Source organism: Cyprinodon tularosa, unplaced genomic scaffold (assembly GCF_016077235.1).
Source record: "Cyprinodon tularosa strain WSP-4 unplaced genomic scaffold, ASM1607723v1 ctg590, whole genome shotgun sequence".
Taxonomy (NCBI): domain Eukaryota; kingdom Metazoa; phylum Chordata; class Actinopteri; order Cyprinodontiformes; family Cyprinodontidae; genus Cyprinodon; species Cyprinodon tularosa.
The window spans coordinates 201623-228506 of record NW_024039330.1 but is presented as its reverse complement, the minus strand read 5'-3'; the positions used below and the strand labels follow the sequence as shown (position 1 = coordinate 228506).

At 39.0% G+C, this 26884-nt stretch overlaps 1 protein-coding gene across 2 annotated transcripts in view; it reads left to right on the top strand.

Annotated features, from left to right (window-relative positions):
* Nucleotides 1-146: 146 nt before the first annotated feature.
* Nucleotides 147-26884, top strand: part of dop1b (DOP1 leucine zipper like protein B) — a 42993-nt gene continuing 16255 nt past the window's right edge. For both annotated transcript variants that reach the window (XM_038306772.1, XM_038306771.1), the window contains exons 1-17: nucleotides 147-336; nucleotides 11955-12131; nucleotides 12437-12618; nucleotides 12703-12873; nucleotides 17745-17934; nucleotides 18053-18151; nucleotides 19923-20046; nucleotides 20157-20266; nucleotides 21398-21509; nucleotides 21594-21714; nucleotides 21832-21951; nucleotides 24159-24267; nucleotides 24410-24640; nucleotides 24709-25004; nucleotides 25084-25478; nucleotides 26315-26586; nucleotides 26672-26824. In XM_038306772.1, coding sequence (XP_038162700.1) covers nucleotides 11994-12131; nucleotides 12437-12618; nucleotides 12703-12873; nucleotides 17745-17934; nucleotides 18053-18151; nucleotides 19923-20046; nucleotides 20157-20266; nucleotides 21398-21509; nucleotides 21594-21714; nucleotides 21832-21951; nucleotides 24159-24267; nucleotides 24410-24640; nucleotides 24709-25004; nucleotides 25084-25478; nucleotides 26315-26586; nucleotides 26672-26824 — 2823 coding nt within the window. In that variant the 5' untranslated portion in view covers nucleotides 147-336; nucleotides 11955-11993. The remainder of the gene's footprint in view (nucleotides 337-11954; nucleotides 12132-12436; nucleotides 12619-12702; nucleotides 12874-17744; nucleotides 17935-18052; nucleotides 18152-19922; nucleotides 20047-20156; nucleotides 20267-21397; nucleotides 21510-21593; nucleotides 21715-21831; nucleotides 21952-24158; nucleotides 24268-24409; nucleotides 24641-24708; nucleotides 25005-25083; nucleotides 25479-26314; nucleotides 26587-26671; nucleotides 26825-26884) is intronic.

Sequence of the window (26884 nt, the reverse complement as noted above, 5' to 3'; positions counted from 1 at the left end):
CAAATTGGTTCCTTTTTACCACTATTAATGTACTTTAACTCTTAACGTGACATATAACTGTATTTAAAACTAAAATAGTTAGTGTATCGATAATAAAATCTTTAAGCCCCCCTACCGTCGGTGTGATAGGGTAAGACGTGCGGGCCGCGGTTGGTTCAGGATCAGCTGAGCAGTCGGAATCGCCGCCCAGCTATGACTACCAAACACCTCTATCTACGCGGATGTTGAACCCAACAGATAGCAGTCCCGTCTGTGCCCCATCAGCTCGGAGGATGGTCCTGTTGAAACTGACATTTCCGCTGTTGTGAAGCCTCCTGCGGTTGTTTTCTGTTGTCGGTGAGTCATGATGCACCTGATAGCTGCTGCGTGTGCTGACCGTTAGCAGAAGGAGTGAATGCTACAGCCTGAAAGCTGCTATTTCTGTACGAAAACAGAGGAATTGTTATTTTTTTACTCGTTTTGGCTTAACCACATGAATCAATAGCAAAATCAAGCCGCATACACTCTACTTATATCTTCCTAGTGGTTGGTGTGTGTTTGTGTAGTTACATAATAGCATCCTTCATTGATGGATGGTCAGCATTACTGTAGTGGTGGTGTCAGTCAGGTGACACAGCTGCTATAGGGGGTCCACCCTCAAAGCACACAATCTACTGCTACAGAAACTTAAACCAGTTCACTTTTCACATGCTTTGCTACAGTCATATGTAGCCAACCCTCTGTTAATTTTTTTCCTGTCAATTTTTACAACAGACCCAGCTGCCTTGTTAGGTATGTTTCTATTAGCTTTGTATATATCCCAGTTCTAGTATTATAACAGGTTATTCTGTGTTTAGCTCCATCCATCTGAGCATGATGCCATTTGAATGCTGCAATAGGCAATGGATTTCTGTAAATTGTTTCACATTTTGATATCTCCTATTTTAGATCTGACCAATCCACCTGCTTTTGCAGGTTTGTTTACATGGTTTTTGGCCATAAAAAATAGGATTTAATTGAATTCTGACTCTGTCAGCTAAACAAGGTGGGATGCATGATACCACCTGAGCTGAGCATCGCTGGAGGTCTTCCAAACAGAGGTGCATTCAGAAAATGTTTATAAGGGTGGCCAGGCAATGACCAATGTACACTGAGGGGTGGCTGAAAGCGGATAGGCACCAAAACCTCAGGGTCGATCTACACCAGGGGTGCTCAAGTCCAGACCTCAACAGCTACTAACCTGCAACTTTTTCATGCACCCAATTTTTAACACACCTGAATCAAATGAGTGGCTCGTTACGTTGCCTCTGCTGGGCTTAATGAGGGCATTGAGCTTTTCGATTCAGGTGTGTTAGAGAAGAGATGCATCTAAAAGTTACATGATGACTCTTGAGGACTGGACTTGAGCACCCCTGATCTACACTATTGCAACAGGAAAATTAATCTGTAAAGAAAAATGTTGAAAACCATGGATCCTTGATCCTTAAATTCTCTTCATTTATTTTACTTAACCGGATGAAAACCTCACTGAGATTGAGATCCTGGATAGAAGGCAGCAGCACTCTGATCTAATACATTGGGCAGATCCGTCATATGAATCCTAGCAAAAAAAAAATTAGGATTATATATTTAGGGCTACAACTAATGATTATTTTGCTAATCGGTTTTTGTCTGATTAATAATCGGAAAGAAAAAGGTTCCTTTAAGAAGATTTTTTTATGAAATGAAACCAGGTGAAACTAAGACTTTTCCACTTAAGGAATTATGGATAGAGCAAATTGACAGTCTTTTTTGATTTTTTCTTTTTATTTTTTTATCTTAATGCAAAATGTGTTCTTTATTTTTTACGTTTTGGTATAATTACTGCTCTAAGTTGGTCGCTATGTCAGCTAAAGGCATCTTTTAGAGTCTCTAAACTCCAGTTAAGGATTATTTGATTAGTAAATTAGTTATGTATTATTTTAGTTATCGTCGATTAATACTATTAATTGTTTCAGCTCTACATATATTACCGGTAATATAAGTGAAAATGCTCTGCACAGAAGTTGCTTTCAATTCATCACAAATGCAGTTCTGCTGATACATCCAGGGAGGGAAGTGAGAATGCACATCTTGTTCTGCTTGGCTGCTCAGCATTTGCTTATCAAGCTTTCACCTGCTAATAAGCAGGCTCTATTGGAGTCCAGCTGGTTTTCTATGTACCTGAAGAGGAGCATCTGTGAGTCTGGCTTTTTCACCAGGCTCACAGATGGTGAAAAATAGTAAAAAAAAAAAAAAATATATATATATATATAAACAGTAATATACTGTAAATTTACAGTTCTAACATTTTTTTATTTTTTTATTTTAAGCAAGGGATTATTCTCATCTCTGCTTTTACGTCAAGCGCTGTTGTGTCAGAAACTGCTGAGAAAACATGGGAACATGAAGTGCCTGAGGAGGAGATTGTGAATATGTGCCAGTATGAAGATATGCTTATTTATTATAAGTAATAACGGAAGAAAAAACCTTCAAATTTAATCGTAAGTAACTTAATGCTCCTTTGTGTGTTTGGCAACTGAAGACAGTTATGCTGATGACGTGTTACAAAGTCTTTTGTTGACATCAGGCAAAGTTTCTCAACATACAGAGTACAGATCAATAAATTAGATAAGGATTCCCCCCCAGAGTTTAAGTGTCATCTTATGACACTTACCATTTTATCACAAGAAGTCATCAGGATGAGTGTATTTGCAATCTTCACTGTATTTTTCCCACTTTGCTGTTGGGAAGGTTTATTTAGATAATGAATGTAAAATAGGCCACATCCAAGCAAATCGGGCCTATTTACAACTTATAATTTCCCCTCTACCTGCTTCATTCCTTACCTGTCGCCCAGCTATCTTTTTATTTACTCAATCGTGGTTTGTCCATTTGTTCTCTTAAGTAGTTAAGATATAAATATGTATAAAATAGGTATAAATGTGGACACAATTAATCATGAAAATGCTCACACTACTGTCCTATTCAATGGGCTGTCCATCCATTTTCTGTCACCCTTCCTCCCTGCTGGGGTTCATTGCAATGTATATTATTTAATTTTATTGTTGTTCCGATTAAATCTTAATAGATACGCAATATCTGGTATGACATTCTTACAGTATTATAATATTGAGTAAAAATACCACAGCATCTGGACAATTCCGTAATATTTTTAATCAAATAGACCAAAGAAAAATGGATAAAAACAGGTAAATTTAACTCTAATTAGACTTTTAACTAGGGCTGAAACAATTAATCGGATTAATCGTGATTAATCGATAATTTAAAATAATCGTCAACTAATTTAGTAATCGATTAATCCTTAACTGGAGTTTAGAGACTCCAAAACATTCCTTTATCTTATAGAGCAACACAGAGCAGTAATTACACCAAAATTGTAACAAAAATTTACATACATTTTGCATTTTTAAGATTTTTAAAAAAATTCTCGGCCAATATGCTCTATCCAGAACTCCTTATGCGTAAAAGTTTGACTGTTCGTTTGAAACAGGTCCTATTTCCACAATACAGTTTGTTTCTTTATTGTTGGGAGGGAAAAGTTGTTTTATTTGTTGTTTTTTCCAGCTAACCTAATCTTAGCGCAAAGCAGCTTGTCGGCGTTGAACAAATGCAGCTAAAAACATTTCTAGCCACTCTTCTGTCTTGTTTACATGTCGTTAAACAGTTGGAGTAAGGTTGAAAAATGCTCTTCAGTTTTGAAACTTCTTGTTTTACAATTTGGTTTACCCTCATATCAATTACTATTTATGCCTAAAGATAACTAGTGCACTGATTGCAGGTTTCTGGCCAATCACAGACTCCCAATATTTAAAAAGCCAGTCACTCAATTTTGAATGGTACTGATTTTTTTTCTTATTGACACTGTCAGTTGTTAGAAGATCACAAGAAACCTTCAATATTTCAATCTTATCTTAGTGAAAGACATTAATCATTACTCATGAAACAATAAAAGCTTCTAAAATAACTCCTTTCAAATATAAATCCAAGTTTAGAGCATTGGCAATGGAGGATTTTCAGACCTTCTTAGAGGTAGATAAGATCAGTGGAAAAGATTGTTTTCACATCTAAGTGTTGGCCGATCACTGATCTCCAAAACTAAAGGATATTGAGGCTGATCAGTGGGTTCACCCCTAAAAACAGCTTAAAACTCATGAAGAGGCTATGAGTGGTATCCTGTTAATGATGTTTACTATTTGTTTACCATGACTTCATTTCCTTATGGTTAAATGTGAGCTCATGATGAAAGTTGAACATCGTTTAAGGCGGCAGGAAACGTCCTAACGTCCAGGCGGCTCAAAGATGCGTAAGGAAATCAGAAATTGCAGATATAGGAAAACTGAGCAGCAGTCAGGGAAATTCTTATTCAGTAAGTGTTGCTTTTTTACCTGTAGTCATAGTGGGATTATTTAGGTCTTTTTCATTGATTATGAATTTTTCACTCAGCACTTTATTAACCCGCTTTATCTTGAGCATATGCTGCTCATCTAATAAAGTGTAAAGCCCTCAGACTCCAGATGTCTGCTTCCCTTTAATCCTACCTCCTTGATCCCCACCCCTAATAAAGTTGACCCCCTTGTGACAACCTGCTTGTTGCACAGAGCTGGCTGCACCGTTATTCATAAACCCTCCTGCTTCTTCACAGCTCAAGACACACCTTCTTTACGCCCATTTAACACATGCACTTACCTGATTGGTCCGCTGTTCAATCTGACTCCTAGCTCCAGTTTGAAAAAGTCAGTGTCTCAGCAGACAGCGTAACAGAAACAGCTGCTGCTACTACGTCTGCATATTCCGTTCTATCGACCAGTAACAAAGTCAGTCCGAGGCCGTTTAATCCCTCGTGCTTTCAGTATTTTGCCACTGTTCTGGATCCCACCGATCATTAAGGAAAAGGAGAAAACCAAACAAACAAAGAAACTTCATTCTGTGCTCCTGCCGTGCTGACGTGTCATCACAATTACCCGGAAGCCGGTGACATCACAGTTAAAGGTCCTCCTGAAACCAACAACAGAAAACCTGTTCCAGCGCCTGCCTCTGAGCAAGATTATTTTCTCATCAGACCTCTCTTGCTGTGGGGCAATCTATATTGGAGCCCTAATCCGTTGGATTATAATGGACATTTATTTTTGGAGAAGAATTTTGTGATTATTTTTTGATGGCTATATATTTATTTTTCTTTTTGAAATACAAGGACTGTTAAGCCTAATTTTTTGTTGTCTTTTTGTGAAAAGTTTTCATTCCTTATTTGTAAGGGTCTACACACGCAAAAGTGTATGGTCCTTGTGTGACTGGTTTAAAAATCTATATATATTGATCCTACTTGTCAGGAGGGATACCTGACTGGCACCGCTAAAAAGTGACAAATACCCTGTTAAAAAAAAACTAAAACTAAAATAATTAACCTTGTAAAAACCGTCACATAAAATATTGGCACCTAACATGGGACATCTTTATTTCACAAATAAGGGAATGACATTTTGAGCACTTAGACAAATAAAAAAAAAAATATATATATATATATATAAATAATAAAAAAAAAATAATAAAAATATATAAAGAAATAAAAATATAACAAAAAAATAAAAAATGAGCACTGAAGAAAATATAATCGAGCCCCCTTCAAACACTTCAACCCCTCCAATGATAATGCCTCCTAATCGCTCCACAGCATACTCTCTCCTAGACATGGAGTTGACTGGTCTGGATTTGGTGTTGGGTTCTCCTTTATCACCACAGCCTCCTCCGCAGGTTCAAGCAGAGACAAAGGCTGCACCAGAAGTTCTGGACCTAAAAGCAACCATGGAGGAAGTAAAGTCCTGTTTTAAAAAGGAGATGAGCAATATGAGAGATTCAACAATAAAACATGTGGAGGAAATCATTCAAGTCAATGCAAAGCAACAATATGAACGCATGGACTCACAGTTTGAGTATTTACTCACACAAACAAAAGCAACCCTTGGCTGGAGATTGAAGCATCAACAAACTGAGCTGCTAAAGGAATTCAGCAAGCTACTTGTCCCGGTTACAACCAGCATTTCCACTTTGCAAGATGATGTTTCTCGCCTAAAGGGAGAGCTCATGTCTTTGCAACTATCCATAAAGACTATGACTGAGGACATTAGAGCCGGAATCAAACCAGCTCAAACCTGTCAACAGAATACAGAAATGGATCAAACTGCACAGACAATCTACCATAGCCTACCAGAAACAACATCACTTACCAGCAAACCCCGGTGGGAATCTACTGCTCAGCCTGGGATGACAGGTGTCCAAGTAGCACCAGGTGGCGCTACCTTTTTACTTAATAGAAGTCGAGACCTGGGGAAAAGTCCTGTTAAATTGTTATTTCCAACTTATGGAAAATTAGAAGACACCCCCGACCCTCTGCAGTATCTGGAACGCTGTGAGGATTATTTGGCCCTTCATTCCTTAACTGATGAGGAACTCATGGCTACCCTACGGAATGTGTTGCATGGCACAGCCAGAGATTGGTGGGACGTAGCCAGACACAAGGTGCATACCTGGACTGACTTCCGAAGACAGTTCCAGGCTGCTTTTCTTTCTGAAGATTATGAGGATGAGCTTGCAGAACGTGTAAGGACCAGAGTCCAAGGAGAGAATGAAAGCATCAGGGATTTTGTGTACATGTACCAATCCCTATGCAGACGCTGGAAACCACAAATTTCAGAGGAAGAAATTGTCAAGCTGCTTCTGAAAAACATAAATCCAACACTGGCCAGTCAGCTAAGGAGTAGTAGGCTAACTACTGTGGATGAACTTGTCCGCCTGGGACAACAGCTAGAGAAGGATCGAGAACATCAGCAACAGTATGAGTACCGGAAACAAGCAAGTTTACCATCTAAAATAAATGAACCTAAACCTCATGACAATGAAAACACAGTAAGGCAAAGACAACCAAATTACAACCGAAATAACAATCGGCCACACCAACCATTCTGCTGGCGTTGTAAAGGAAATCATCCTCCAGCAACTTGCCCCCATGGTGGTAACAATCGATCATTTTCTCCAAACCTCCCTCAGCCAAGTAGCAGTTCATCCCAACTCCCATCAGCTCAAAGTTCAGCGACTCTTGGTTCCCTCACAAACTCTCAACTTCTGGACCAAACCTGTTCTCCAGCCACATCAACAACTAAACCTCTGCCTTCTCAGTTGATGGTTCCCATCACTGTCAGTTCCTGGAAAGGAGCTGCTATCTTGGACACAGGTTCTTCTTATACTCTGATGAATGAGAGAGTATGGAATGAAATCAATGGAGTGATAAAGCCTTGGACGAGAGGACCATTATATTTGGCTGATGGTGAAGGACGGCATCCCCTGGGATGGAGCGAAATCACTATCACATTGCAAAAACAGTCAATCACCTTACCATGCGTTATTCTATCTGCTCAAAACCTCACTTTTCCTGCTGTCCTTGGTCTTGATTTCATCTCCCTCTCTGGCCTGCAGTTTGATGTGTCAGAAAAACGTTATTGGTTCAAGTTCAACAGAAAACAACATTACAACTTTCTTCAAGAGTTTGCATGTTGGCCAAATGAACCCCATCAGCAACTTGCCTTTTTCTCTGCAGTGGCTCCTGCTACTCTGGTTGCCCTTGGGACCAATGATGAACTGTTGCAGAGGGCAGTTCACACTACACACCAGGATGACTTTGGGAAACAGTCATTGTTATGCCAACTGCGTAACAATTCTGATGTATGTACCACAGAGTTGGGCTGCACGAATGTACTTACTCACAAGATTTACCTTTCTCAAGATGTGCCAATTAAACAAAAACCATATCGAGTCTCACCTGCTAAACTTCAGATGATTAGGGAGCATGTAGATGAAATGCTGGAGAATGACATCATTGAACCATCCACATCTCCATACGCCGCTCCTGTTGTCTTGGTGCCTAAAAAAAATGACCCCAAACTACGTTTTTGTGTCGACTTCAGAAAACTAAATGCAGTCACACATACAGATGCATATCCATTGCCAAACATTCAGGAAATCCTGGAGTCTCTTTCTGGAGCAGTGATTTTCACTACACTAGACTTGAACAGTGGTTACTGGCAAGTCCGCATGGATCCAGAAAGCTGTGAAAAAACTGCATTTGTCTGTCCATATGGCCTCTTCCAATTTAAGGTTATGCCATTTGGCCTGAAAAATGCTCCAGCTACATTTCAACGACTTATGGAAGTAGTATTGGGTGAACTCAGAGGTAAAATTTGTTTTGTATATTTGGATGACATCATCATTTACTCAACCACTTACCATCAGCACAGTGCCGATATACAAGCCGTGTTGGACAAACTTCGTGAAGCCAACCTTACAGTCAACATGAAGAAAAGCCAGTTTTTCCGTTCCTCCATAAAATTTCTGGGACACATAGTATCCTCATCTGGTGTTGAGGTAGATCCAGACAAGATTAAAGCCATTCAAGAATTTCCTGTACCCCAGAATATTAAACAGCTTCAAAGATTTCTGGGAATGGCTGGCTGGTATCATCGTTTTGTGCCTGATTTTTCTGCCTTGACAGAACCACTCAATGCTCTAAAGCGAAAAGGAGTCAAATTCCTTTGGACACCATCTTGCCAAAAATCATTTGATGCTCTGAAAACTCACCTGGTCTCTCCACCCATTCTGGGTCATCCAGATTTCAAACTGCCATTCATTGTTTATACTGATGCTAGTGATGTGGGTTTGGGAGCCGTTCTAGCTCAGCAGACTGGGTTAGGCACCGAGCAAGTCCTGGCCTTTGCCAGCCGAACTCTAAATAAAGCTGAAAGGAACTACTCTACTACTGAGCAAGAATGTCTTGCTGTTGTTTGGGCCATTGAAAAGTGGAGATATTACCTTGAAGGACGACACTTCACCGTTGTGACTGACCATTCACCTCTGATCTGGGTTTTTAAAACTCATAAACCTAGCACTCGGCTGATCCGGTGGGCTCTTCGTCTGCAAGAATTCTCCTTCACAGTGGAATATCGAAAAGGAAAGTATAACACTGTTCCAGATGCTCTGTCATGAGCCCCAATCAATGCCTCTGACCATTCACCAGTTACCTGTGCTGTCGTACTCCGGTCGCAACGTGACACTTCTCACCCACTCCAAGTGACAGATGAGAACATCTGGAAGGCTCAGCAGCAGGATCCTTTCGCACAAAACATTTACCAACAAATAATGGACAAAGGAACAGTACATGAGTCGCCAACAATAAAGTACACTATCCTGGAAGACAAGGTTTACAGAGTTGTTCAATTACCACACAAAACTCTTTACCAAGTCTATATTCCACCATCACTCCGTCAACAGTTACTTCATCACAATCATAATGACCCTTTATCTGGACATTTTGGACGATACAAAACCTACAAACGGTTACAAGCCTTGGTGTATTGGCCGAGGATGAGCATTGATGTTCGGGACTATGTGAGATCCTGTCAAGTCTGTCAAATGTACAAACCTGAAACCCGAAAAGCTCCTGGCAAGTTGCAACAGACAGAGGTGAGTGCACCATGGGAGATGTTGGGCGTGGACCTTATGGGACCCTTTCCACGGAGTTCTACTGGTAATGTCCATCTACTTGTTTTTGTGGATTATTTCTCACGGTGGGTTGAAATGTTTCCCCTCCGCAAAGCTACTGCAGAAATAATTTCCCAATACTTGACCAGAGAGATTTTGACACGATGGGGAGTGCCAACATACATTCTCTCTGATCAAGGTCCACAATTTATTTCTTCTGTATTCGAGGAGACCTGTAAAAGATGGAATCTCACACCAAAGAAAACCTCTGCATATCACCCACAAACTAACCTTACGGAGAGAGTTAATCGCAACATCAAGGCTATGCTCTCATCCTATGTCAGTAACAAACATAAGAGTTGGGATAAATACCTACCGGAATTTCGGTTTGCTTTAAACTCTGCAGTGCATGAATCTACTGGTGTGACTCCAGCTGAACTCAACATTGGACGACCTCTGAAAGGGCCTTTGGATGCAGAGCTGAGTCCAACCCTTTGTGACCCTGACACACCTGTCTATGCTACAGTAAAACAGATTGCTGAGCTCCGTGAATTTGCTGATGTCAATCTGAAAAAAGCTAAGCAGCGACAGAAACACAACTATGACCGTGGAAGAAGAGATGGAAACTTCTCAGAAAGAGACCGTGTATGGATTCGTTCACACCCTTTATCAAAGGCTGATCAATCTTTTATGGCCAAACTTGCTCCACGATGGAAAGGTCCTTACAGAATCATGAAAAGGACTGGCCCTGTAAATTATGAAGTGGTTCTGGAGGATACTGGAGAAGATCTCCGCGTGGTTCATATATCGCAGATCAAACCTTGTTTTCCTACAGCAGAAGAAGTGGAAAAAGAGCAACACAGAAAAGTTCAGGAACTGTTCCATGAGGAAAGCGACCATGAAGATTTCCATGGTTTCACTTCTTCTGACTTTTAAATAAAAGTAGATAACTTCTAATAGAGAGTTGAGCATTTAAATTACCTCTCTCATAAGAATGTCAACACATTGATCGCATACAAAACAGCAAGCTTGGAGAAAATCTAAGATTGAAGTAATGAGGCGTATAAAGGATTTTTCACCCTACTAGCTCGGGACTTCTCAAGGGGGGGGGGTGTGTGACAACCTGCTTGTTGCACAGAGCTGGCTGCACCGTTATTCATAAACCCTCCTGCTTCTTCACAGCTCAAGACACACCTTCTTTACGCCCATTTAACACATGCACTTACCTGATTGGTCCGCTGTTCAATCTGACTCCTAGCTCCAGTTTGAAAAAGTCAGTGTCTCAGCAGACAGCGTAACAGAAACAGCTGCTGCTACTACGTCTGCATATTCCGTTCTATCGACCAGTAACAAAGTCAGTCCGAGGCCGTTTAATCCCTCGTGCTTTCAGTATTTTGCCACTGTTCTGGATCCCACCGATCATTAAGGAAAAGGAGAAAACCAAACAAACAAAGAAACTTCATTCTGTGCTCCTGCCGTGCTGACGTGTCATCACAATTACCCGGAAGCCGGTGACATCACAGTTAAAGGTCCTCCTGAAACCAACAACAGAAAACCTGTTCCAGCGCCTGCCTCTGAGCAAGATTATTTTCTCATCAGACCTCTCTTGCTGTGGGGCAATCTATATTGGAGCCCTAATCCGTTGGATTATAATGGACATTTATTTTTGGAGAAGAATTTTGTGATTATTTTTTGATGGCTATATATTTATTTTTCTTTTTGAAATACAAGGACTGTTAAGCCTAATTTTTTGTTGTCTTTTTGTGAAAAGTTTTCATTCCTTATTTGTAAGGGTCTACACACGCAAAAGTGTATGGTCCTTGTGTGACTGGTTTAAAAATCTATATATATTGATCCTACTTGTCAGGAGGGATACCTGACTGGCACCGCTAAAAAGTGACAAATACCCTGTTAAAAAAAAACTAAAACTAAAATAATTAACCTTGTAAAAACCGTCACACCCTTTAATGCGGATGTAGGAGCTGGTATGATCTGATCAGCCCACAGTAGCTGGAGATATCGGCTCATCATCAGAGTTTCTTGTCATGTTCAGTACTTTTAGATGTGCAGCCTCTGAGATTATATCACTATATTACTGTATATATAGTTTTTCTCTTCACTATAGAAACTTTTTTTTAATCTACTCTCATTGTAAGTGATTCCCTGCAGCTTGTTTTTCTCTGTGCGAGCAGGAGATGTTAGGATTCCTTCGCCTCCAGATTGACTGACAGGTCAGTCAGCCATCCTGCATTTGGTTGTGAATAAGCTCCTTTCTGTCCTCTGTCTCAGAGCTAATTCAATAATTTTATTTTGAATAAACAAGCCTTGCAGGCAGAGAGCTATCCAGCAGATTTCAGACATGTGGGTAATGTTACTGACTTTCTGCCTATTTTTATTTTGTCTGCCAGATGTTTTCCAAAAACATGGTGTGATCAAACTGGTGCAACATGGATCCCGAAGAGCTGGAACTGCAGAATGACTACCGTTACCGTAACTATGCAGCAGTCATCGAGAAGGCGCTGAGAAACTTTGAGTCGTCCAGTGAATGGGCGGACCTCATCTCCTCTCTGGGAAAGCTCAATAAGGTGCAGCATGAAGCCTCTGGACGCCTTATCTGCCTTTTAATTGATTTGTTTTGTTACATTAACTTGCGATTTACAGCTTCCTCTTTGGTATTTAGATGATTTTCAGTTCTCTGAGGTTAGTGGTGAGGTGGACTTAGTTACACTTCTTCTTTCTGGGCTTTTTAAGTCTTGTCATCATTTATTGTGAGGAATAAAAGTCCCCTTGGGTTAAAAAAAAAAAAAATCCCCCTGAAAGTGGAGATTGATTGAAAAGGGTGGTTTTCTAAATGTTTGATGACACTTATAAATCTCTTTTTCATTTTCAGGCCCTTCAAAGTAACCTCCGCTACTCTCTCCTACCCAAGAGGTTGATCATAGGGAAGCGTCTGGCTCAGTGCCTCCACCCGGCTCTGCCCAGCGGAGTGCACCTCAAGGCCCTGGAGACGTACGAGGTCATCTTTAAAATCATTGGTACAAAATGGCTGGCCAAGGATCTGTTTATTTACAGGTAAAGAACCTGGATATTCTTCAATTAGACCTTCTTATAACCGATCTTACCATCACTTTATGAATGGATTATTTCTTTTTCCAGCTCCGGGTTGTTCCCACTGTTGGGCCATGCAGCCATGGCTGTTAAACCTGTGCTGCTGACCCTGTATGAGCGTTACTATCTCCCACTGCAGAGGGCTCTGCTTCCCAGTCTGCAGGCCTTCATAACTGGACTCTTACCTGGTCTGGAAGAAGGACTGGAGGTCTATGACAGGTATGTAGAATCTTCTTTTTTCTTTTTTTATGTTAAAAAACTGTGTAAAGTCAGAACTATTTAAATCTTAAGTTTATGATCATTTGACATAGACTTTTGAAACACAGTTTACCCAGGGTGTCTGTCTGTCTGTCTGTCTGTCTGTCTGTCTGTCTGTCTGTCTGTCTGTCTGTCTGTCTGTCTGTCTGTCTGTCTGTCTGTCTGTCTGTCTGTCTATTCTCCTATTTTGCGTAATCTGAGATCAGGTTGGACATGAAACATTTCAGGGAGGAAAACCAGATAGGCCTCTGCCAAGCAGAGCTCTACAGCTGATTTTGTGTAATTCCAAAAGCAATTCTAGGCTGATCTGGGTCTGCCCCAAAGGGCTGTTCTTAGAAACTCCATATTTAGGTGCTGCCTCCCTCTCTTTAAAGCAGACACTCAATGAGAAGGTTCAATGGTTAAATGGTTGCTTTATTTATCACCCAGCCTGCAGCAGCATGGGTAAAATTTAAGTTTAAGTACAGTGGCTGACCACACAGACAGCGGCGGAGAATCAGAAGATAGCAGAGCACACCTTTAGCACACAGCGCTGTATGAGTTGGAGCACTTAGCAAAGCTGACAGCGTCAAAAACACAGGTGAAGCAAAGCAGAGCAATAAGGAGTGGCAGCAGGTGCAGTGGGTGTTTCTTAGGACTTGAAAATGCTTCCTGGTTTGTAGTTTTGTTCAAAATTCAAATCTGTAGTGATTTCAATATGCCTAATGCATTTACATTCCACTCTTATAATGTGTCTTTATTAATTTAATTCAAAGATAAAAGACATAAAATGGAGCAAAGAAACTATTAAAAGTGTAAGTAAATAAAATTTTTATCTTTAAAGAGTAAGTACATACCATATGCTGGTAAAGCCTATGGACCTTAAACAGAGGGTTTGAGGCAGTTTATTGAAAAATCCTCACATCACAACAGGCTGTGCCCAAACAGACCAGCCCAGCTGTCCTCCTTCAGTTTTACAGCTCTGCTTAAGGCAGTGTTTGTCATCTTTACTCCACCAAGTAGATGTCTGGTGTCGTAGTATTCATGCAACCAAACAGCAATGTGCTGTTTTACCATATGTATATATTTTTGTGAACTTGTCCTGTAATTGAACTGTTTACAAATGACAATTGAACATAACACAGTCCTGAGTTCCCTTTCAGAGTCACTTATTGTTAACTTGGGATTGTCAGATTATAACAAAAAAATATGCCCATTTTTGGTCACCATTGAGTTATTTATTTCTTTAAGCACAATGAAATGTTAAACAATGCCCAGTTTTTTAATAATTATATGCTTTAGTTCAGGGCTGCACAGTGGGGCAGTGGGTAACACTGGTGTCTTGTAGCAAGAAGGTTTCAGGTTTGATTCCTGGCCTGGTGTCTTTCTACATGGAGTTTGCATGTTTTCAATGCGCATACATGGGTTCTCTCCGGGTACTCTGGCTTCCTCCCACAGTCCAAAAACATGACTGTTAGGTTAACTGGCTTCTCTAAATTCTCCTTAGTTGTGTGTGCGTGAATGGGGTGTATCCCTCCTCTCACCCATTCACTGCTGGAGAGAGGCCCCATCCCGCCCGGTGATCCCAAGAGGGATTGGATGGATGGATGGATGGATGGATGGATGGATGGATGGATGGATGGATGGATGGATGGATGGATGGATGGATGGATGGATGGATGGATGGATGGATGGATGGATGGAAGGAAGGAAAAGGCACTCTGGAGTGCACATAGTGGCCATATTAATATGCCAGGGCAGTGTGCTCTCTTAAATAAACTGATGAAATTGAAAGTTTCATGCATGGGCGTAGGTTTGCATAGGGACCATAGGGACATGTCCCTACCAAAATTTTGAACCGACCTAATTGTCCCTACCAATAATTGGATTTGAGCAACATGTTTATAATTTACAGCAGTAGTTATTGCAGCAGTGGCTTCTTTTCCTCTCGCAGTTCCTCTGCCTGGTCTCTCCTGTCCCTTTCACGTAGCAGCGCATGGAACTGTGCTGCGCTGTTTAACTCCACTCTCATTGGTTGTTCTGCCTTCTCTCTCCTTGAACTAGTCCCAATAAAAAAAAAGGAATATCATGTGCACTAAAAAACAAAAACCTTTTTTTTTCTTTTTTAAAACGAAATATTCTGAGTCAACCAGGAGTTCTGAAGACTGCTGGAAAAATGGGCAAATAAAGGCTGTAAGCCATCAACATTTCTGATTCTTAGCCACAGCCAATTAAGAAAGAAAATGTGAGGGTTTCCTTTTTACCGATATTTAGTTGCTATTACTGTTGTCATTTTTTGATGACTCTTTCAGGTATAATTATTAGGAGGTGTTACATGTATTTCTTTTATAGAGTAGCCTATAACAACAAGAAATGGTGCCTAAACATCTGCTATTTTTTGTTTAAAAAGCATAATTAGGGTTCCACATAATAATAATAATTTAATTGACTATTTATACTTCTAGAAATAGGATAAAGACAAGAACAAACAGAGGAAGAATATTAACATTGATTTTATCTTACATAGATTTCCACATAGTCTATAAGTAAATTAGTACAAACATTAATGTCTGGTAAAAATGCTGGAATCTGACTGTTTATTTTGGATATTATTATATTACAGATAAGATAGTGTTATATTGTCTTTTATAATTGTTAAAAGTGATTTTATATTTTAATACACTTAGGCTCATGCTCAGTGTTGTGTATGCAATATAGGAAAATGATAAAAGGTTGTGTTACATTTAATCCTTTACTATTAAAAATGCACTTATACATTATATGATTATAGGAAACACAGATATCCAGTAATAATGATGCAGGGCAGCTTGTAGGTGAAGCAGCTGGCCCTTAAGCGCTTCAGGTGATGTCTAAATAAACCAGGTGATACTAAAATCTTTCCTCTTGATGAGTTCTGGATGAAGAATATTGACAGACAAAAACATTTTTTTTATCTTACCGGTATATATTATATATATATGTTGTATTTTTAAAATTTTGGTATAATTACTGATCTAAGTGGGTTGCTCTGTCGGAGAAAGGCATATTTTACATTTTTATTATGTTTTAGAGTCTCTATTCTCCAGTTAATGATTAATCACATACTAAATTAGTTGACGATTATTGAAATAATCAATTAATACGATTCATTTTTTCAGTCCCAGATAAAATACATGAAATGGGCTACACAGAGTAACTACAGCCCAGATGTTCCACTTTTATAGTGAAGTTAATATTTTAATGAATGTATTATTTTGCTTGATACAGAGAGAGCATAGTAGGTAAAAATATAAGAATGGGGTTTAACTCTGCACAATTCTATATCTTCAGAAGAAAATACTGTATTTACCTTCTCTCTTAGTCGTTCAAATGAAACCATTTTCAAAGTGGACAACAGTCCTAATTCCACATTGATCAGAGCCGGTGATACTTCAAACATTAATAAACAGCATCTAATGAGTGTAGTGCTTATACAATTTTTATTAATGTAGCAAAATGATGCTTTTCTGTTTTAACAATGAATACCTCTTATCAGTACGGATCCTCACACCGTGCATAAAAAAGGACATGCATATTAGGGTTGTCAAAAGTATTGATACTCAAAAAAGTAGCGATACTGAAACGTTGTATCCGGATACAATACTCATTTTCAAAAGTATCGATACAGCCATCTAAAGTGCAGAATAGTGGAAAATGCACTTTCTGAACACTGTGTGATTGAATAATTCTGTGCATTTTTCAGTTTCAGACTTTTTTTGTAACAGGTGCAGCTGCTGAGAATTATTTTTGTTTAACTGGTTTGGCCAGTGTCATTGTTATGTCTGCAAAACATAGCCAAGGAAGGAACACTTAATTTTAATTTTGTAAGTTTTTTTTATCAAGCTTGCTTAATATTGTGCACAGCATACAACCTCAAAATATTATACTTATTGTTTTTTTTTTTTTTTTCTTGTATTTTTTTTAGTAATGAAAATATTTCTGTTGAATTTTAGAGTTTTTGTTTTTATTCTTGTGGTATCGAAAAGGATATCGAGTATCGAATATTTTACTTAGTATCGGTATCGAGTTGAAAAGTTTAGTATCGTGACAACACTAATGCATATTGCATAGCACCAATGACAACCGACTGATAGTGTCCCTACCAAAGTTCAAATCAAACCTACGCCCTTGGTTTCATGTATATAGCTACAACACAGTAAAAAAAATGAAATTTTAGTAAATATTACTTAGCATAAGTGCATTTTTTTCCTGAATTGAGCAGGTAAGGGAGACACTTTGCAAATGAAAAGAGACTATTTATATTTAAAAGAAGAAGAAACAGCTGCGGTCTCTTACATCAAGTTCTTAATATTTAATAATTTTATTGTAAGTGTAAAAATATTAATTCCATCGGCGGATGGAATGAGCTCAAATTGAGGGTAAATACATTTATTGATGTGATGTTGAAGTGTTATAAAAAAAGAGTTTGATACCACATGGTGAGGATGGATGCTGAGGTCAGGAGCCATGAAGGCAAGGGATGGAGTCTGAAAATAGCAGTTTTTGTCATTTCTAAATAGAAATTATTCCTTTCAGAAAGCAGGGGGAATCAGCCAGTGCTGTACCACACCTCAGGTGTGTTTTTGTGAGATCCGTCATGCTTTGTCCACCTTCACAATAAAGATATGCTGATTTGGATATTTTATACATGCATTTTTTCAGAAACACAAAAGGAAAACAACCCTTAAGCTTGATTAAACACAATTTGTTGATTCATGAAAACCCCAAAATGAATACCAACCTTATTTTCCATGAAGTTAGAGTGAAGGTCTGAGGTCGTACTAATTTGTTGATTTCTGTTCTCTGACATTCAGGACTGATGCTCTGCTGGTCAAGCTGTCACTGTTAGTGGGTCAGCAGGTCTTCTTCGGTGCCCTGTGGGGCAGCGTGCTGATTACCCCAATGGTGCGGCTGCCCGCTTCTGTCTTCGTAGTCACACATTTTGACCGTATGGCCCCACTGACTCAGCAGGCCCACATGTTAGGCTACGGCCACCGTGCAGTGGTGAGTTTTTGTGTTTCTCTTCCATCATGGATGCTCTGGATTGCATCAAAACATAATTAACAAATTTTTTCTTTGCTTATGACTTATTGGCTTATTTTTTCTCTCTTTGTGCTTCCAGATAAAATCAGTCTGTCTTTCTCTGCAAGATTCAAATGTGTTGGTGCAGAGGAACATGCTTGAAGTCCTCCTCTACTTTTTCCCATTTGCTACATGTCTGGTAGGTTAGATTGTTGATTATCCATGTTAAGTCTTACTCTATCATCTCTCTGCTTTTACACAAGTAAATATTAGTTATTGTCAATCTTAGTTTTATTTAAATAGCACATTTAACACTACACAAAGGGGACCAAAGTGCTTCCCAGTGAGATTATTGCAGTTAAGTGTGACGTAAACAAACAAACGCAATCAGGTCTCCATAAATACCTCCATTACAATACAAAATAGATAAAGGAAAGCTACCAGGGCTGTCAAAAATACTGATAATCTGAAAAATATCATTACTCAAAATGCTCAGATTCAATACTAATTTAGAAAGCATGCTCTACATTGAGCTTAAAAAAGGGGATTTTGAAGTTAATACAAATATTTTTCATGCATTTAATTTGACATTATTTTATCATCATGGTTGGAAAATGGAATCGAGTATAGAAGATATTTCTGGGTGTTGATATTGATTTTTACATTTTTATATTGTGTCAACCCTAAAAGCTACACACTACTATAAGATTTTGGTTTAGCTTCCTTTCATCACAATGGATTCCCTGTTATTAATTACCTACATTATAACCAGAGGGAGTAATCTAATTATTAACAAGTCTACACAGAGAGTTACAAATAAATAGCAAATTAGTTGCATATTTCCTGTAAATGTCTGTCAGATCTACTATCAATGGTGGGTGTGGCTTTATTTTATCTTGCTCTCCTGGTCTATCCTGGACAATGGAATTAAGATCTTTAATGATTGTAGATTTGAGGCTTTTTATAGCAAAGAGAGGATAACAATCAAATCAAATCAAATTTATTTGTATAGCCCTTTACAATAGCCAAATGGTACCCAAAGTGCTTTACAACAAAGCCATAAAAACAATACATAACACATATAAAACATACAAGATACAGTTAAAAGTGCTGTAGTGGTGCAGTGCTGCAGGACATTAAAAGGCTTCCAGAGGTGCATAGAAAGGAGCACACAGAAAGATGACATCTAACAGACAGTATTATTCTAGTCAGAATTAAAAGCTAATTTAAAAAAAGTGAGTTTTAAGCAAATTATTTCTTAATTTTTTAATTTTCAATTTTGCTATTCCAGCCTAATTTTGATAAGCATCTAATATTGTTTTTAACTTTTTTTTCCTCACCAGAGAGGTCACTTTTTTCTCCTTGAATGGCAAATGCTTTTTTATTTTATTTTATTTACTGACCTACATCTGTAAGGCCCATGTCACACCTTGCTGATTTGCCCAGCGTATGCCTAAAGTCCCAGAATCTCCTGAAACGCTGGCATACGCTGAACTTCCTATGTGTTTTTTCAGTTTTGGGCATATACATAGCGTATTCATAACGAGTACAGAACTTACGTTCAACAACAGCCTAACTTATGCATAACACACGGCAGGGTAATGCCCAAGAAATGTCACAAGTCAGTGTCCTGTGATGCGCATGGAGGCGCCCGGCCTGCATAAAAAGATGTCTATAATCGCGTAATTATCCTAGCTACTGTTTACTGCCTGCCAAATAAAAAAGAAAAAGAAAAAAAAAGGTTTGCAGTCACAGCAGATTCAGCATCATGTCTGCGAGGAAGTGTGTTGGTTGTTGGCGTGGATGCAGTGAGGATCCATCACACTCACTTTCTCGCTCACCCTGTGATGCAGATGCAGTCTGGAGGAGTACTAACGGTTTCCTCCTGTGAACCCTCTTTTAAAATGCTGATTAAACTTTTTAAAAAATCCTTAAATGAAGTGATCCTCTTCTGTATGTTGTTGGTTTAGGACCCAGCAGAGCCCAGCATCGCTCTCAGTGATGAAGACATGATCACTGTGGTGTCTGCAGCCTCCCTCACTCTGCTCAGAAGGGACATGTCCCTCAACAGACGCCTCTACGCCTGGCTCCTAGGTGCTTATAATTAGGACACTAATTAATACTCTACCACATGCTTTTATCTAGGAGGAAAACCTTTTGTTTCCTTTTGCTGAAATTTGTCTTTCTGGGGTTCTGTCTTTCAGGCACAGACATTAAAGGAGGGATGGTGGCACCACATCCCACTCTCTCCACCACCATGGAGGAGCACACCACATTCTACTTCAACACTTTTTCCAAAGATTATCTCGTGAAGGTAGCAATTTATTTACTTCATTTTTTTTTTCTTTAGAAAGGTAAAAATAGTATTCAAATTGTACTTTGTTCTGTCATTTATTAGCCTGACGTAGTCAGACTCAATTCTAGTCAGAATATGAGTCTGATACTGCTCCATAGAGCTGTGATTATGGGGCGTGTTTTGAACGGACCAGGAAAAAAAATGCCTCTGTACTCAATTGGATAGACCTACAACCAATAAGAGCAACGGAATGCGTGACGTATGTTAAGCCAGGCATAGTTGTTGTCAACAAAAATCAAAGCGTGCAGTTGCGCGCCTAGAATAAGAAGATGAGCCGTGATCGCGTTTCTCTTTTCCTCTTTTAAAATTAATATGCTGTTGATATCTTCTAGAACAGACCTAATAGCAGAATCTACTCACCTCATCTCTCCAGCGGCAGCCATTATTGTTGTCACCCATGCGCGCTTTGGTCACGTGGTTGATTACGTTACTGTTGATCATCTGTCCATCATCGTATAAAGCCCGCCCTGACAATTTGATTGGATCGCCAGAGGGTGGGCGATCATACTCGCGCTACTATGGAGCAGAGCCAGACCGAACTTCCCGACCTCAAACCTTGTGGGCGGGACTAAGTTCGGAATGGCACCCAGGCTAGTCATTTATAAGTCGTATAAACTAAATGTATGGCTGGATTTGCTAAGAATGAACAAGCAAAAAACATTGGAACAAGCTCTGCTCTAAATAGACTAAAACACATTTTCTAAACGGATTTGATATGTTAAAATAGGTCAGACCTTTAAAAGGATATTCCATCTAAATAAATATTTAACCCTCTCATGCATAAATTATGAGTATTGTAGATCCTTAGGAATGTATAACGGTATGAAAAAAATAAACATCTTTGTTCTATAAAGAAATCTTTATCTGTCCACTCAAGTGTACTTTATGCATTTTATACTGTAAAAAAAATCAATATACTAACAAAGTAGTTGCGGTTTTACAGTTGTATTAAGGTATTCTGTTAGAATGCTGGTTCCTCTACTCCTCTATAAAAAAACAAAATAGCCGAGGTGTTCGGTCTTTTTCCCTGTGTGTCAGCTATATGGGTTTCACTGACATACATGAATTTTTTGGGACGTTTTTCTGCAGGCTCTGATTAACATCCTCAGACAGAAGGAAGTGGACAGTGACCCAGAAAGCGTCATCTCCTACCTCAGACCCTTTCGCATCATCATCTTTCTTTTGGATAAACCTGAGATAGGTGGGGAAAGCTGGACAGATGGAGCCTTTAGATGCTGGATTGTTTATAGACTGTTCAGTAATATGTTTTATTTTACCTGTTCAGGTCCTGCTGTGTTGGGCTGTGTAATGCTGGAGGTGGTCAGAGCTTTCCACAGATACTGTCTGGAGATGCTTGGAGAGGAAAACGGGATAAAGTCTGGACATTCAGCAAACCAGCTCGCTTGGTAAGACAAACAATCTCTGAAATTAAAAGATTTCTTTTTGCACAAACTGATAGGACTGCTATTTGTTGTTGAATTGTTGAAAAAAAAAACAGATTTTCTTTCTCTTCGTTTTAACAGTAAAGTAAAAGAGAACAAGAATGCATCAGAGATCATAAAAACGGTGAACATGCTTGTGAGCTCCTTGGACAGTGAATACCTCTGGGAATACATGACTCGATGCTTTTGCACGTCTCTCAGGTTTGTCAATCTCACCAAATCTTTCTTTCGATAGTAATTCGTTACCATAGAAACAGATGGAACACAGGGAAACAAACTGTGAAGTTTTCTATTGTGATAGAAACTGATAGAAATAAATCAGTCAAATTTAAAAGAGCAAAAAAGTTATAGTTTTTGGATGATATTTTAGGCTCTGTATTCAAGTGAATTGAAATGCGCTGACATCACGTTTCTAAAATACCAGACAGACGTTTATGCATCACAGCTATTTTACCCATTATTATTTTTAAATAACAAGCTGTGAACTGTTTATATCCGTATAATATAGTTATTGTTGAATTGTTATATGGTAAACGAATTTTGTTTAATTCACCAACTCACAAAATGCATCATCTTAAGCTGATTTAAAAAAACACTTCAAACCAATTATACAGACAAGTTTGCAGTCAATTACAGCTAAACAGTTTTAAGATAACACTTCCCACAGAGTCAGTTGCATCTGTATGGACAGTCTACACCAAAAGTAAGAAAAACAAAATAAAAAAGTTGAAAGAAAATACTAATGTTCAAGTTGATATGCAAATAGATCCATCATATCAAACTACTTTAAGAGATTTCGTATGTGCTGAATTGCATTTGATTGTTTTTGAGGAGTTTTCTTCCTTAAGTTTAAAAGTAATATATATATATATATATATATATATATATATATATATATATTTTTTTTTTTTTTTTTTACTTATAGGCCACGCTTACTTAATTGATTTAATCCAATTTAAAAATTCAAAAAAATACTTAATTGATCCAACGGCTAATTAAATTATTTTGCAGCTCATATAATGCAGTATCATGCATATTATGCAGGAAGGATCCTATGTTGCTGTCAGTCTTACAGCAGCTCTTAAGAAGCCTGTGACTGAAGACGCTCTGTTGTTGCACCACAGTCTGAAGAAGAGGAAGCTCTAAAGACAGACGCATGGCCATCAGAAACCGATTTTGAATTGTTCAACTGAATCTGTATTCATGCAAATTAGAAATAAAATGCAGTATTGTGACTGAATTAATTGCCCTAAATTGAAACTGAATTAATTTACAATGAAAATATTTTGCTGTGTTGAAAATCTCGTTACCCAATTTTTACTTTTAGTTTTGTAATTTAATTTAATTTTTTAAAATGTACTTTCTTTTCGCCAGGCAAGCAGATGTTTTAGTCGCAGAGAAATAAAACACAGATTCATAGTTTGAAATTTCACAGCAGTTTAAATTTACTTTATTGGAATTTATACATGAGCGCCATGTCAAACTATTTTATAAGAAACCATTTATAACAAAACCTCATCTAACTATAGGTTGACTGTAGCTAAAAATACAAAATTAGCATAGCATGCTGTCGATCCTGTGTTTTCTCCACCAATGTGTTTGACATGGAGAATGATATTGTTATAAACTTTATCACGCTCATGTCTGCTCCTCTGCTTCTTCTCAAAATGTGGTAAATATGAATTTAACCTGAGGTGATCGTAGGCATCTCCTCTCCAAACCGCTTCATTTCCATGGCAACGTTGACAAATTACAAGTTTCAGCTATTTGCCAACGTGTCTTGCATTAGATTTTTTTTTATGAATATCTAACTTCTTTTGATGAGAACATAGATCACTTAGGATAAACTCCTAAACTTTGCATTTCATCATTATTTCATGTTATTTTCATGACCCATTGTTTTAATCAGGCTTTAAAAATCTCCATCTTTTTGCTGAAAACTTAAACTCACCAAAATATTCAGAATCATTAATAATCTTAATTTTTAGTTATATTGGCATTTACTGTCATTATCCAAATGTATTTGAACATGATTCATACTCATTACTAAATCCTCAACACTTTTTTTTCATCCTGAATGCGAAATATAGATTTTTTTTGTTTTTGGTATGATTACTGCTTGTTCTGGCAGCTAAATTCTTGTTTCAGAGTCTCTATACTCCAGTTAACAATTAATCGATTATTAAATTAATTGAGAGTTACTATACTATTACAATAATCGATTAATCCAATTAATTGTTTCAGTCCTAATTTATACAACAACTGGCCTTTTCAGAGGTAAAGTGGCTCTATTGAAAAATGAGTTTTTCTGGCATTTATAGCATTTATGTTAGCATGTGGTTTCTGCTTTCAAATGACAGAACATTGATGTGACATTTATCAAAGTCGTATTTATGTTTTTATTTCAGTGACAAAGGTGATCCACCGATGCCAGTGGAGCAGAAGTACTGTCAGCCTGCTCCCTCCGTCACAGAAATGTCGAACCTCATCATGTTCCTGCTGGATGTTCTCCCTCTGGTAATTAACAAAAAGACTCTTTGAAAATCAAAGACAGAATTCATGCAAAACTTAGTTTAGCTTAGTTCTTCTCTAAAGCAAAAAATAGTTAACCCCTCTATAGAAATGTCTCAAAGAGTCGCATGTCTGTGTTTTTCCACAGGAACTCTACGCCGACATTCAGTCCATTTTCCTCCCCGAAATGCTTTGCACCATGCTGCAAAGCCTACACCGCCACATGGACTCCATTTCCCCTGATGACATCACACAGGGGCTGCGAGCGTGCTTCAAGGTCCTGAGTAAGATCCAGATGCCTGTGGCTTACATGGATGGTGATGCAGGAAGCCACACAGACAAGGTGGAGTCAACGCCACCAGACGAGGAAATTCCAAAGGTGAGGAGGGGATTTAGTCTGTGCCAGTGTAGATTGCTTTAAATGCTTATAAAATGCTCCTTACTTAGGATCTACGCAGCGAGGGGGAGAAAAATGGAAGCGTTAATGGACATCAGGAAGGGGAGGAGCTGAGCCAAGATGGAGGAGGTGAAGCGGAGCCTGCAACCAGTGTTTACTCAGCACTGAGGTCTGAAGACAGTGGATTGGGCATCAGCGCTTCACCTTCAGAGCAGCAACTGCAGCTGGGCGGAACCACGGAGCACAACGGAACAAGCAAAACCAGTGATGGAGTGTGGAGAAGGGGAGGGAACGTAGAAGCCATGACCCAGTGTCTGCAGGATATCCTGGCTTTCATAACTACAAGGTAAACTTCAGGGCAGGATGAAAGTTTTCAGCTTTAACTGGCCTTTTTAAACTTTTGTACTACTTGACTTGAATTTCAGGTACTTGATGGTACAGGTGGAGGATGTTAGAGGTCCGGATCCAGAGCCTCAGCTCGACCAAGTCGTCAACTCCGTGGATCATAAGTCTTTGTTAGGAGGACGAGAGATTAAACACAAACTGACTGAGCTGTTTACTCCGAATAAACTCAAAGCCCGCGTCTCTTCAGAGCTCCTGCTCCCAGTTTCCCCCACGGAAAAGAAAAAGGAGCCTTGCTCTGCAGAGTGTAAGGACTGGGCAGCTGGTTACATGCCCAGAGGAAGAGCTGAGATCTCTGAGGCATGCAGACAGACCTTCATCGCCACCTGCAACCTGCTGCTGGAGAGCACCACCTTCCCCGTCTACCTGACCGAAAAAGAGATGCTCGTGCTTCACACGGATATGTTCGGACACTCAGGTCAGCACGGGGATATGGGCACTTCCAAATCCAAATTTTTTTTTTTCCCTTTTAGCTTCATAATTAAAAAAGACAAACGATAGAAATTACATTTAAAACTATCTTTTATTTCAAACATCCCATCTGAGAGAATCTGAAATAAGGTGCAGCTAAATCTAACCTGTGAAGCCTGCTTTTAAAACAATGCAACTGTTATCCCTGCGAACTGTGGAAGCCCAAGAAATGCATTTGTGACAAAAAAAAGTCAAATTTTCTACATTTTCTTTTAGCTGTTTGTCTCACTTAGTCTTTTACAAGTTGGTCAAAACTTTATATTTTGCCCTGATCTGAACAGTAGCTGCAGGACATAAGATGAACTATGTGATAGAGACTGGTTCCTATTGCCAAAATGATTGATATATATTTACACTTTCCCAAACCTTTAGCAGCTCTGTGACCTTCAGCATTTGCAGCTTTCACAGCTAATCTCTATATACACTGACAGAGAGCACACAGTGGCATTTTTTAATAGGCTGAATCTTGATGTGGTTTGTTGCACTTATTTTATTAAAGGCATAGAGAAATAGAGAAAAATCACATTTCTCACATTAGAAAATTACTTAGGAAGCTCTGCATCCATTAGTTACACCCCATAGTTCTGCACTTCTTGTTGGTCTGCCATATAATATTCCAAACAAAAACACGCTAAAGGTTGTTTGTGCATATGACTGAAATGTGCAAAGCATTAAAAACTGCAAGTAAGAACACTTTTGTACATTCTTGTTAATCAACAATACCTGGAAATGTTTTTATCCACAAATAAATGTTCTGTTTTTATTTTTTCCCCTTTATTACAGGCAGTGACATGGACAGCTTACCAGTGTGGCTGAGGTCCCTGATGATTTTGTGCTGCATGTCCAGGGACCACAACATTCAGCACACAGCATTGGCCTCCCTGCTGGAGCTCATCAACCACTCCCAGTCCTTAGCACTGGTCATTCAGGACAAGCACAGGCGCTACCAAAGCTCTGATACCAACCCCCTGAGTGGGCGGCTGCAGATGGTCAGCGTGCCGCCCATCTATCCCGTCCAGATACGAGCCTTAGAGGAAAGCACAGACTTCTTCCAGGTAGGATCATCAGGAAGGGAGCTATAGGAGTGACTAAAACTGTTTGCTGAACCTCCTGTTTAAAACGTGTGTTTGGCTTTGTTAGAGGTTGTCCCGGGTTCTGTGGAGTCAACTGGACACAGAGCAGAGAGAGCAGCATGTTTCCTGTGTGGATCTGTTTTACCGGCTGCATTGTTTGGCTCCTTCAGCGTCCGTCTGTGAGGACATCATCTGCCAGGCGCTGTTGCATAAAGACAAGGTTCACTCTGAATATCATTTATGGTTAGATGGGAGGATGAAGCTAACAGGGAACAGTGTG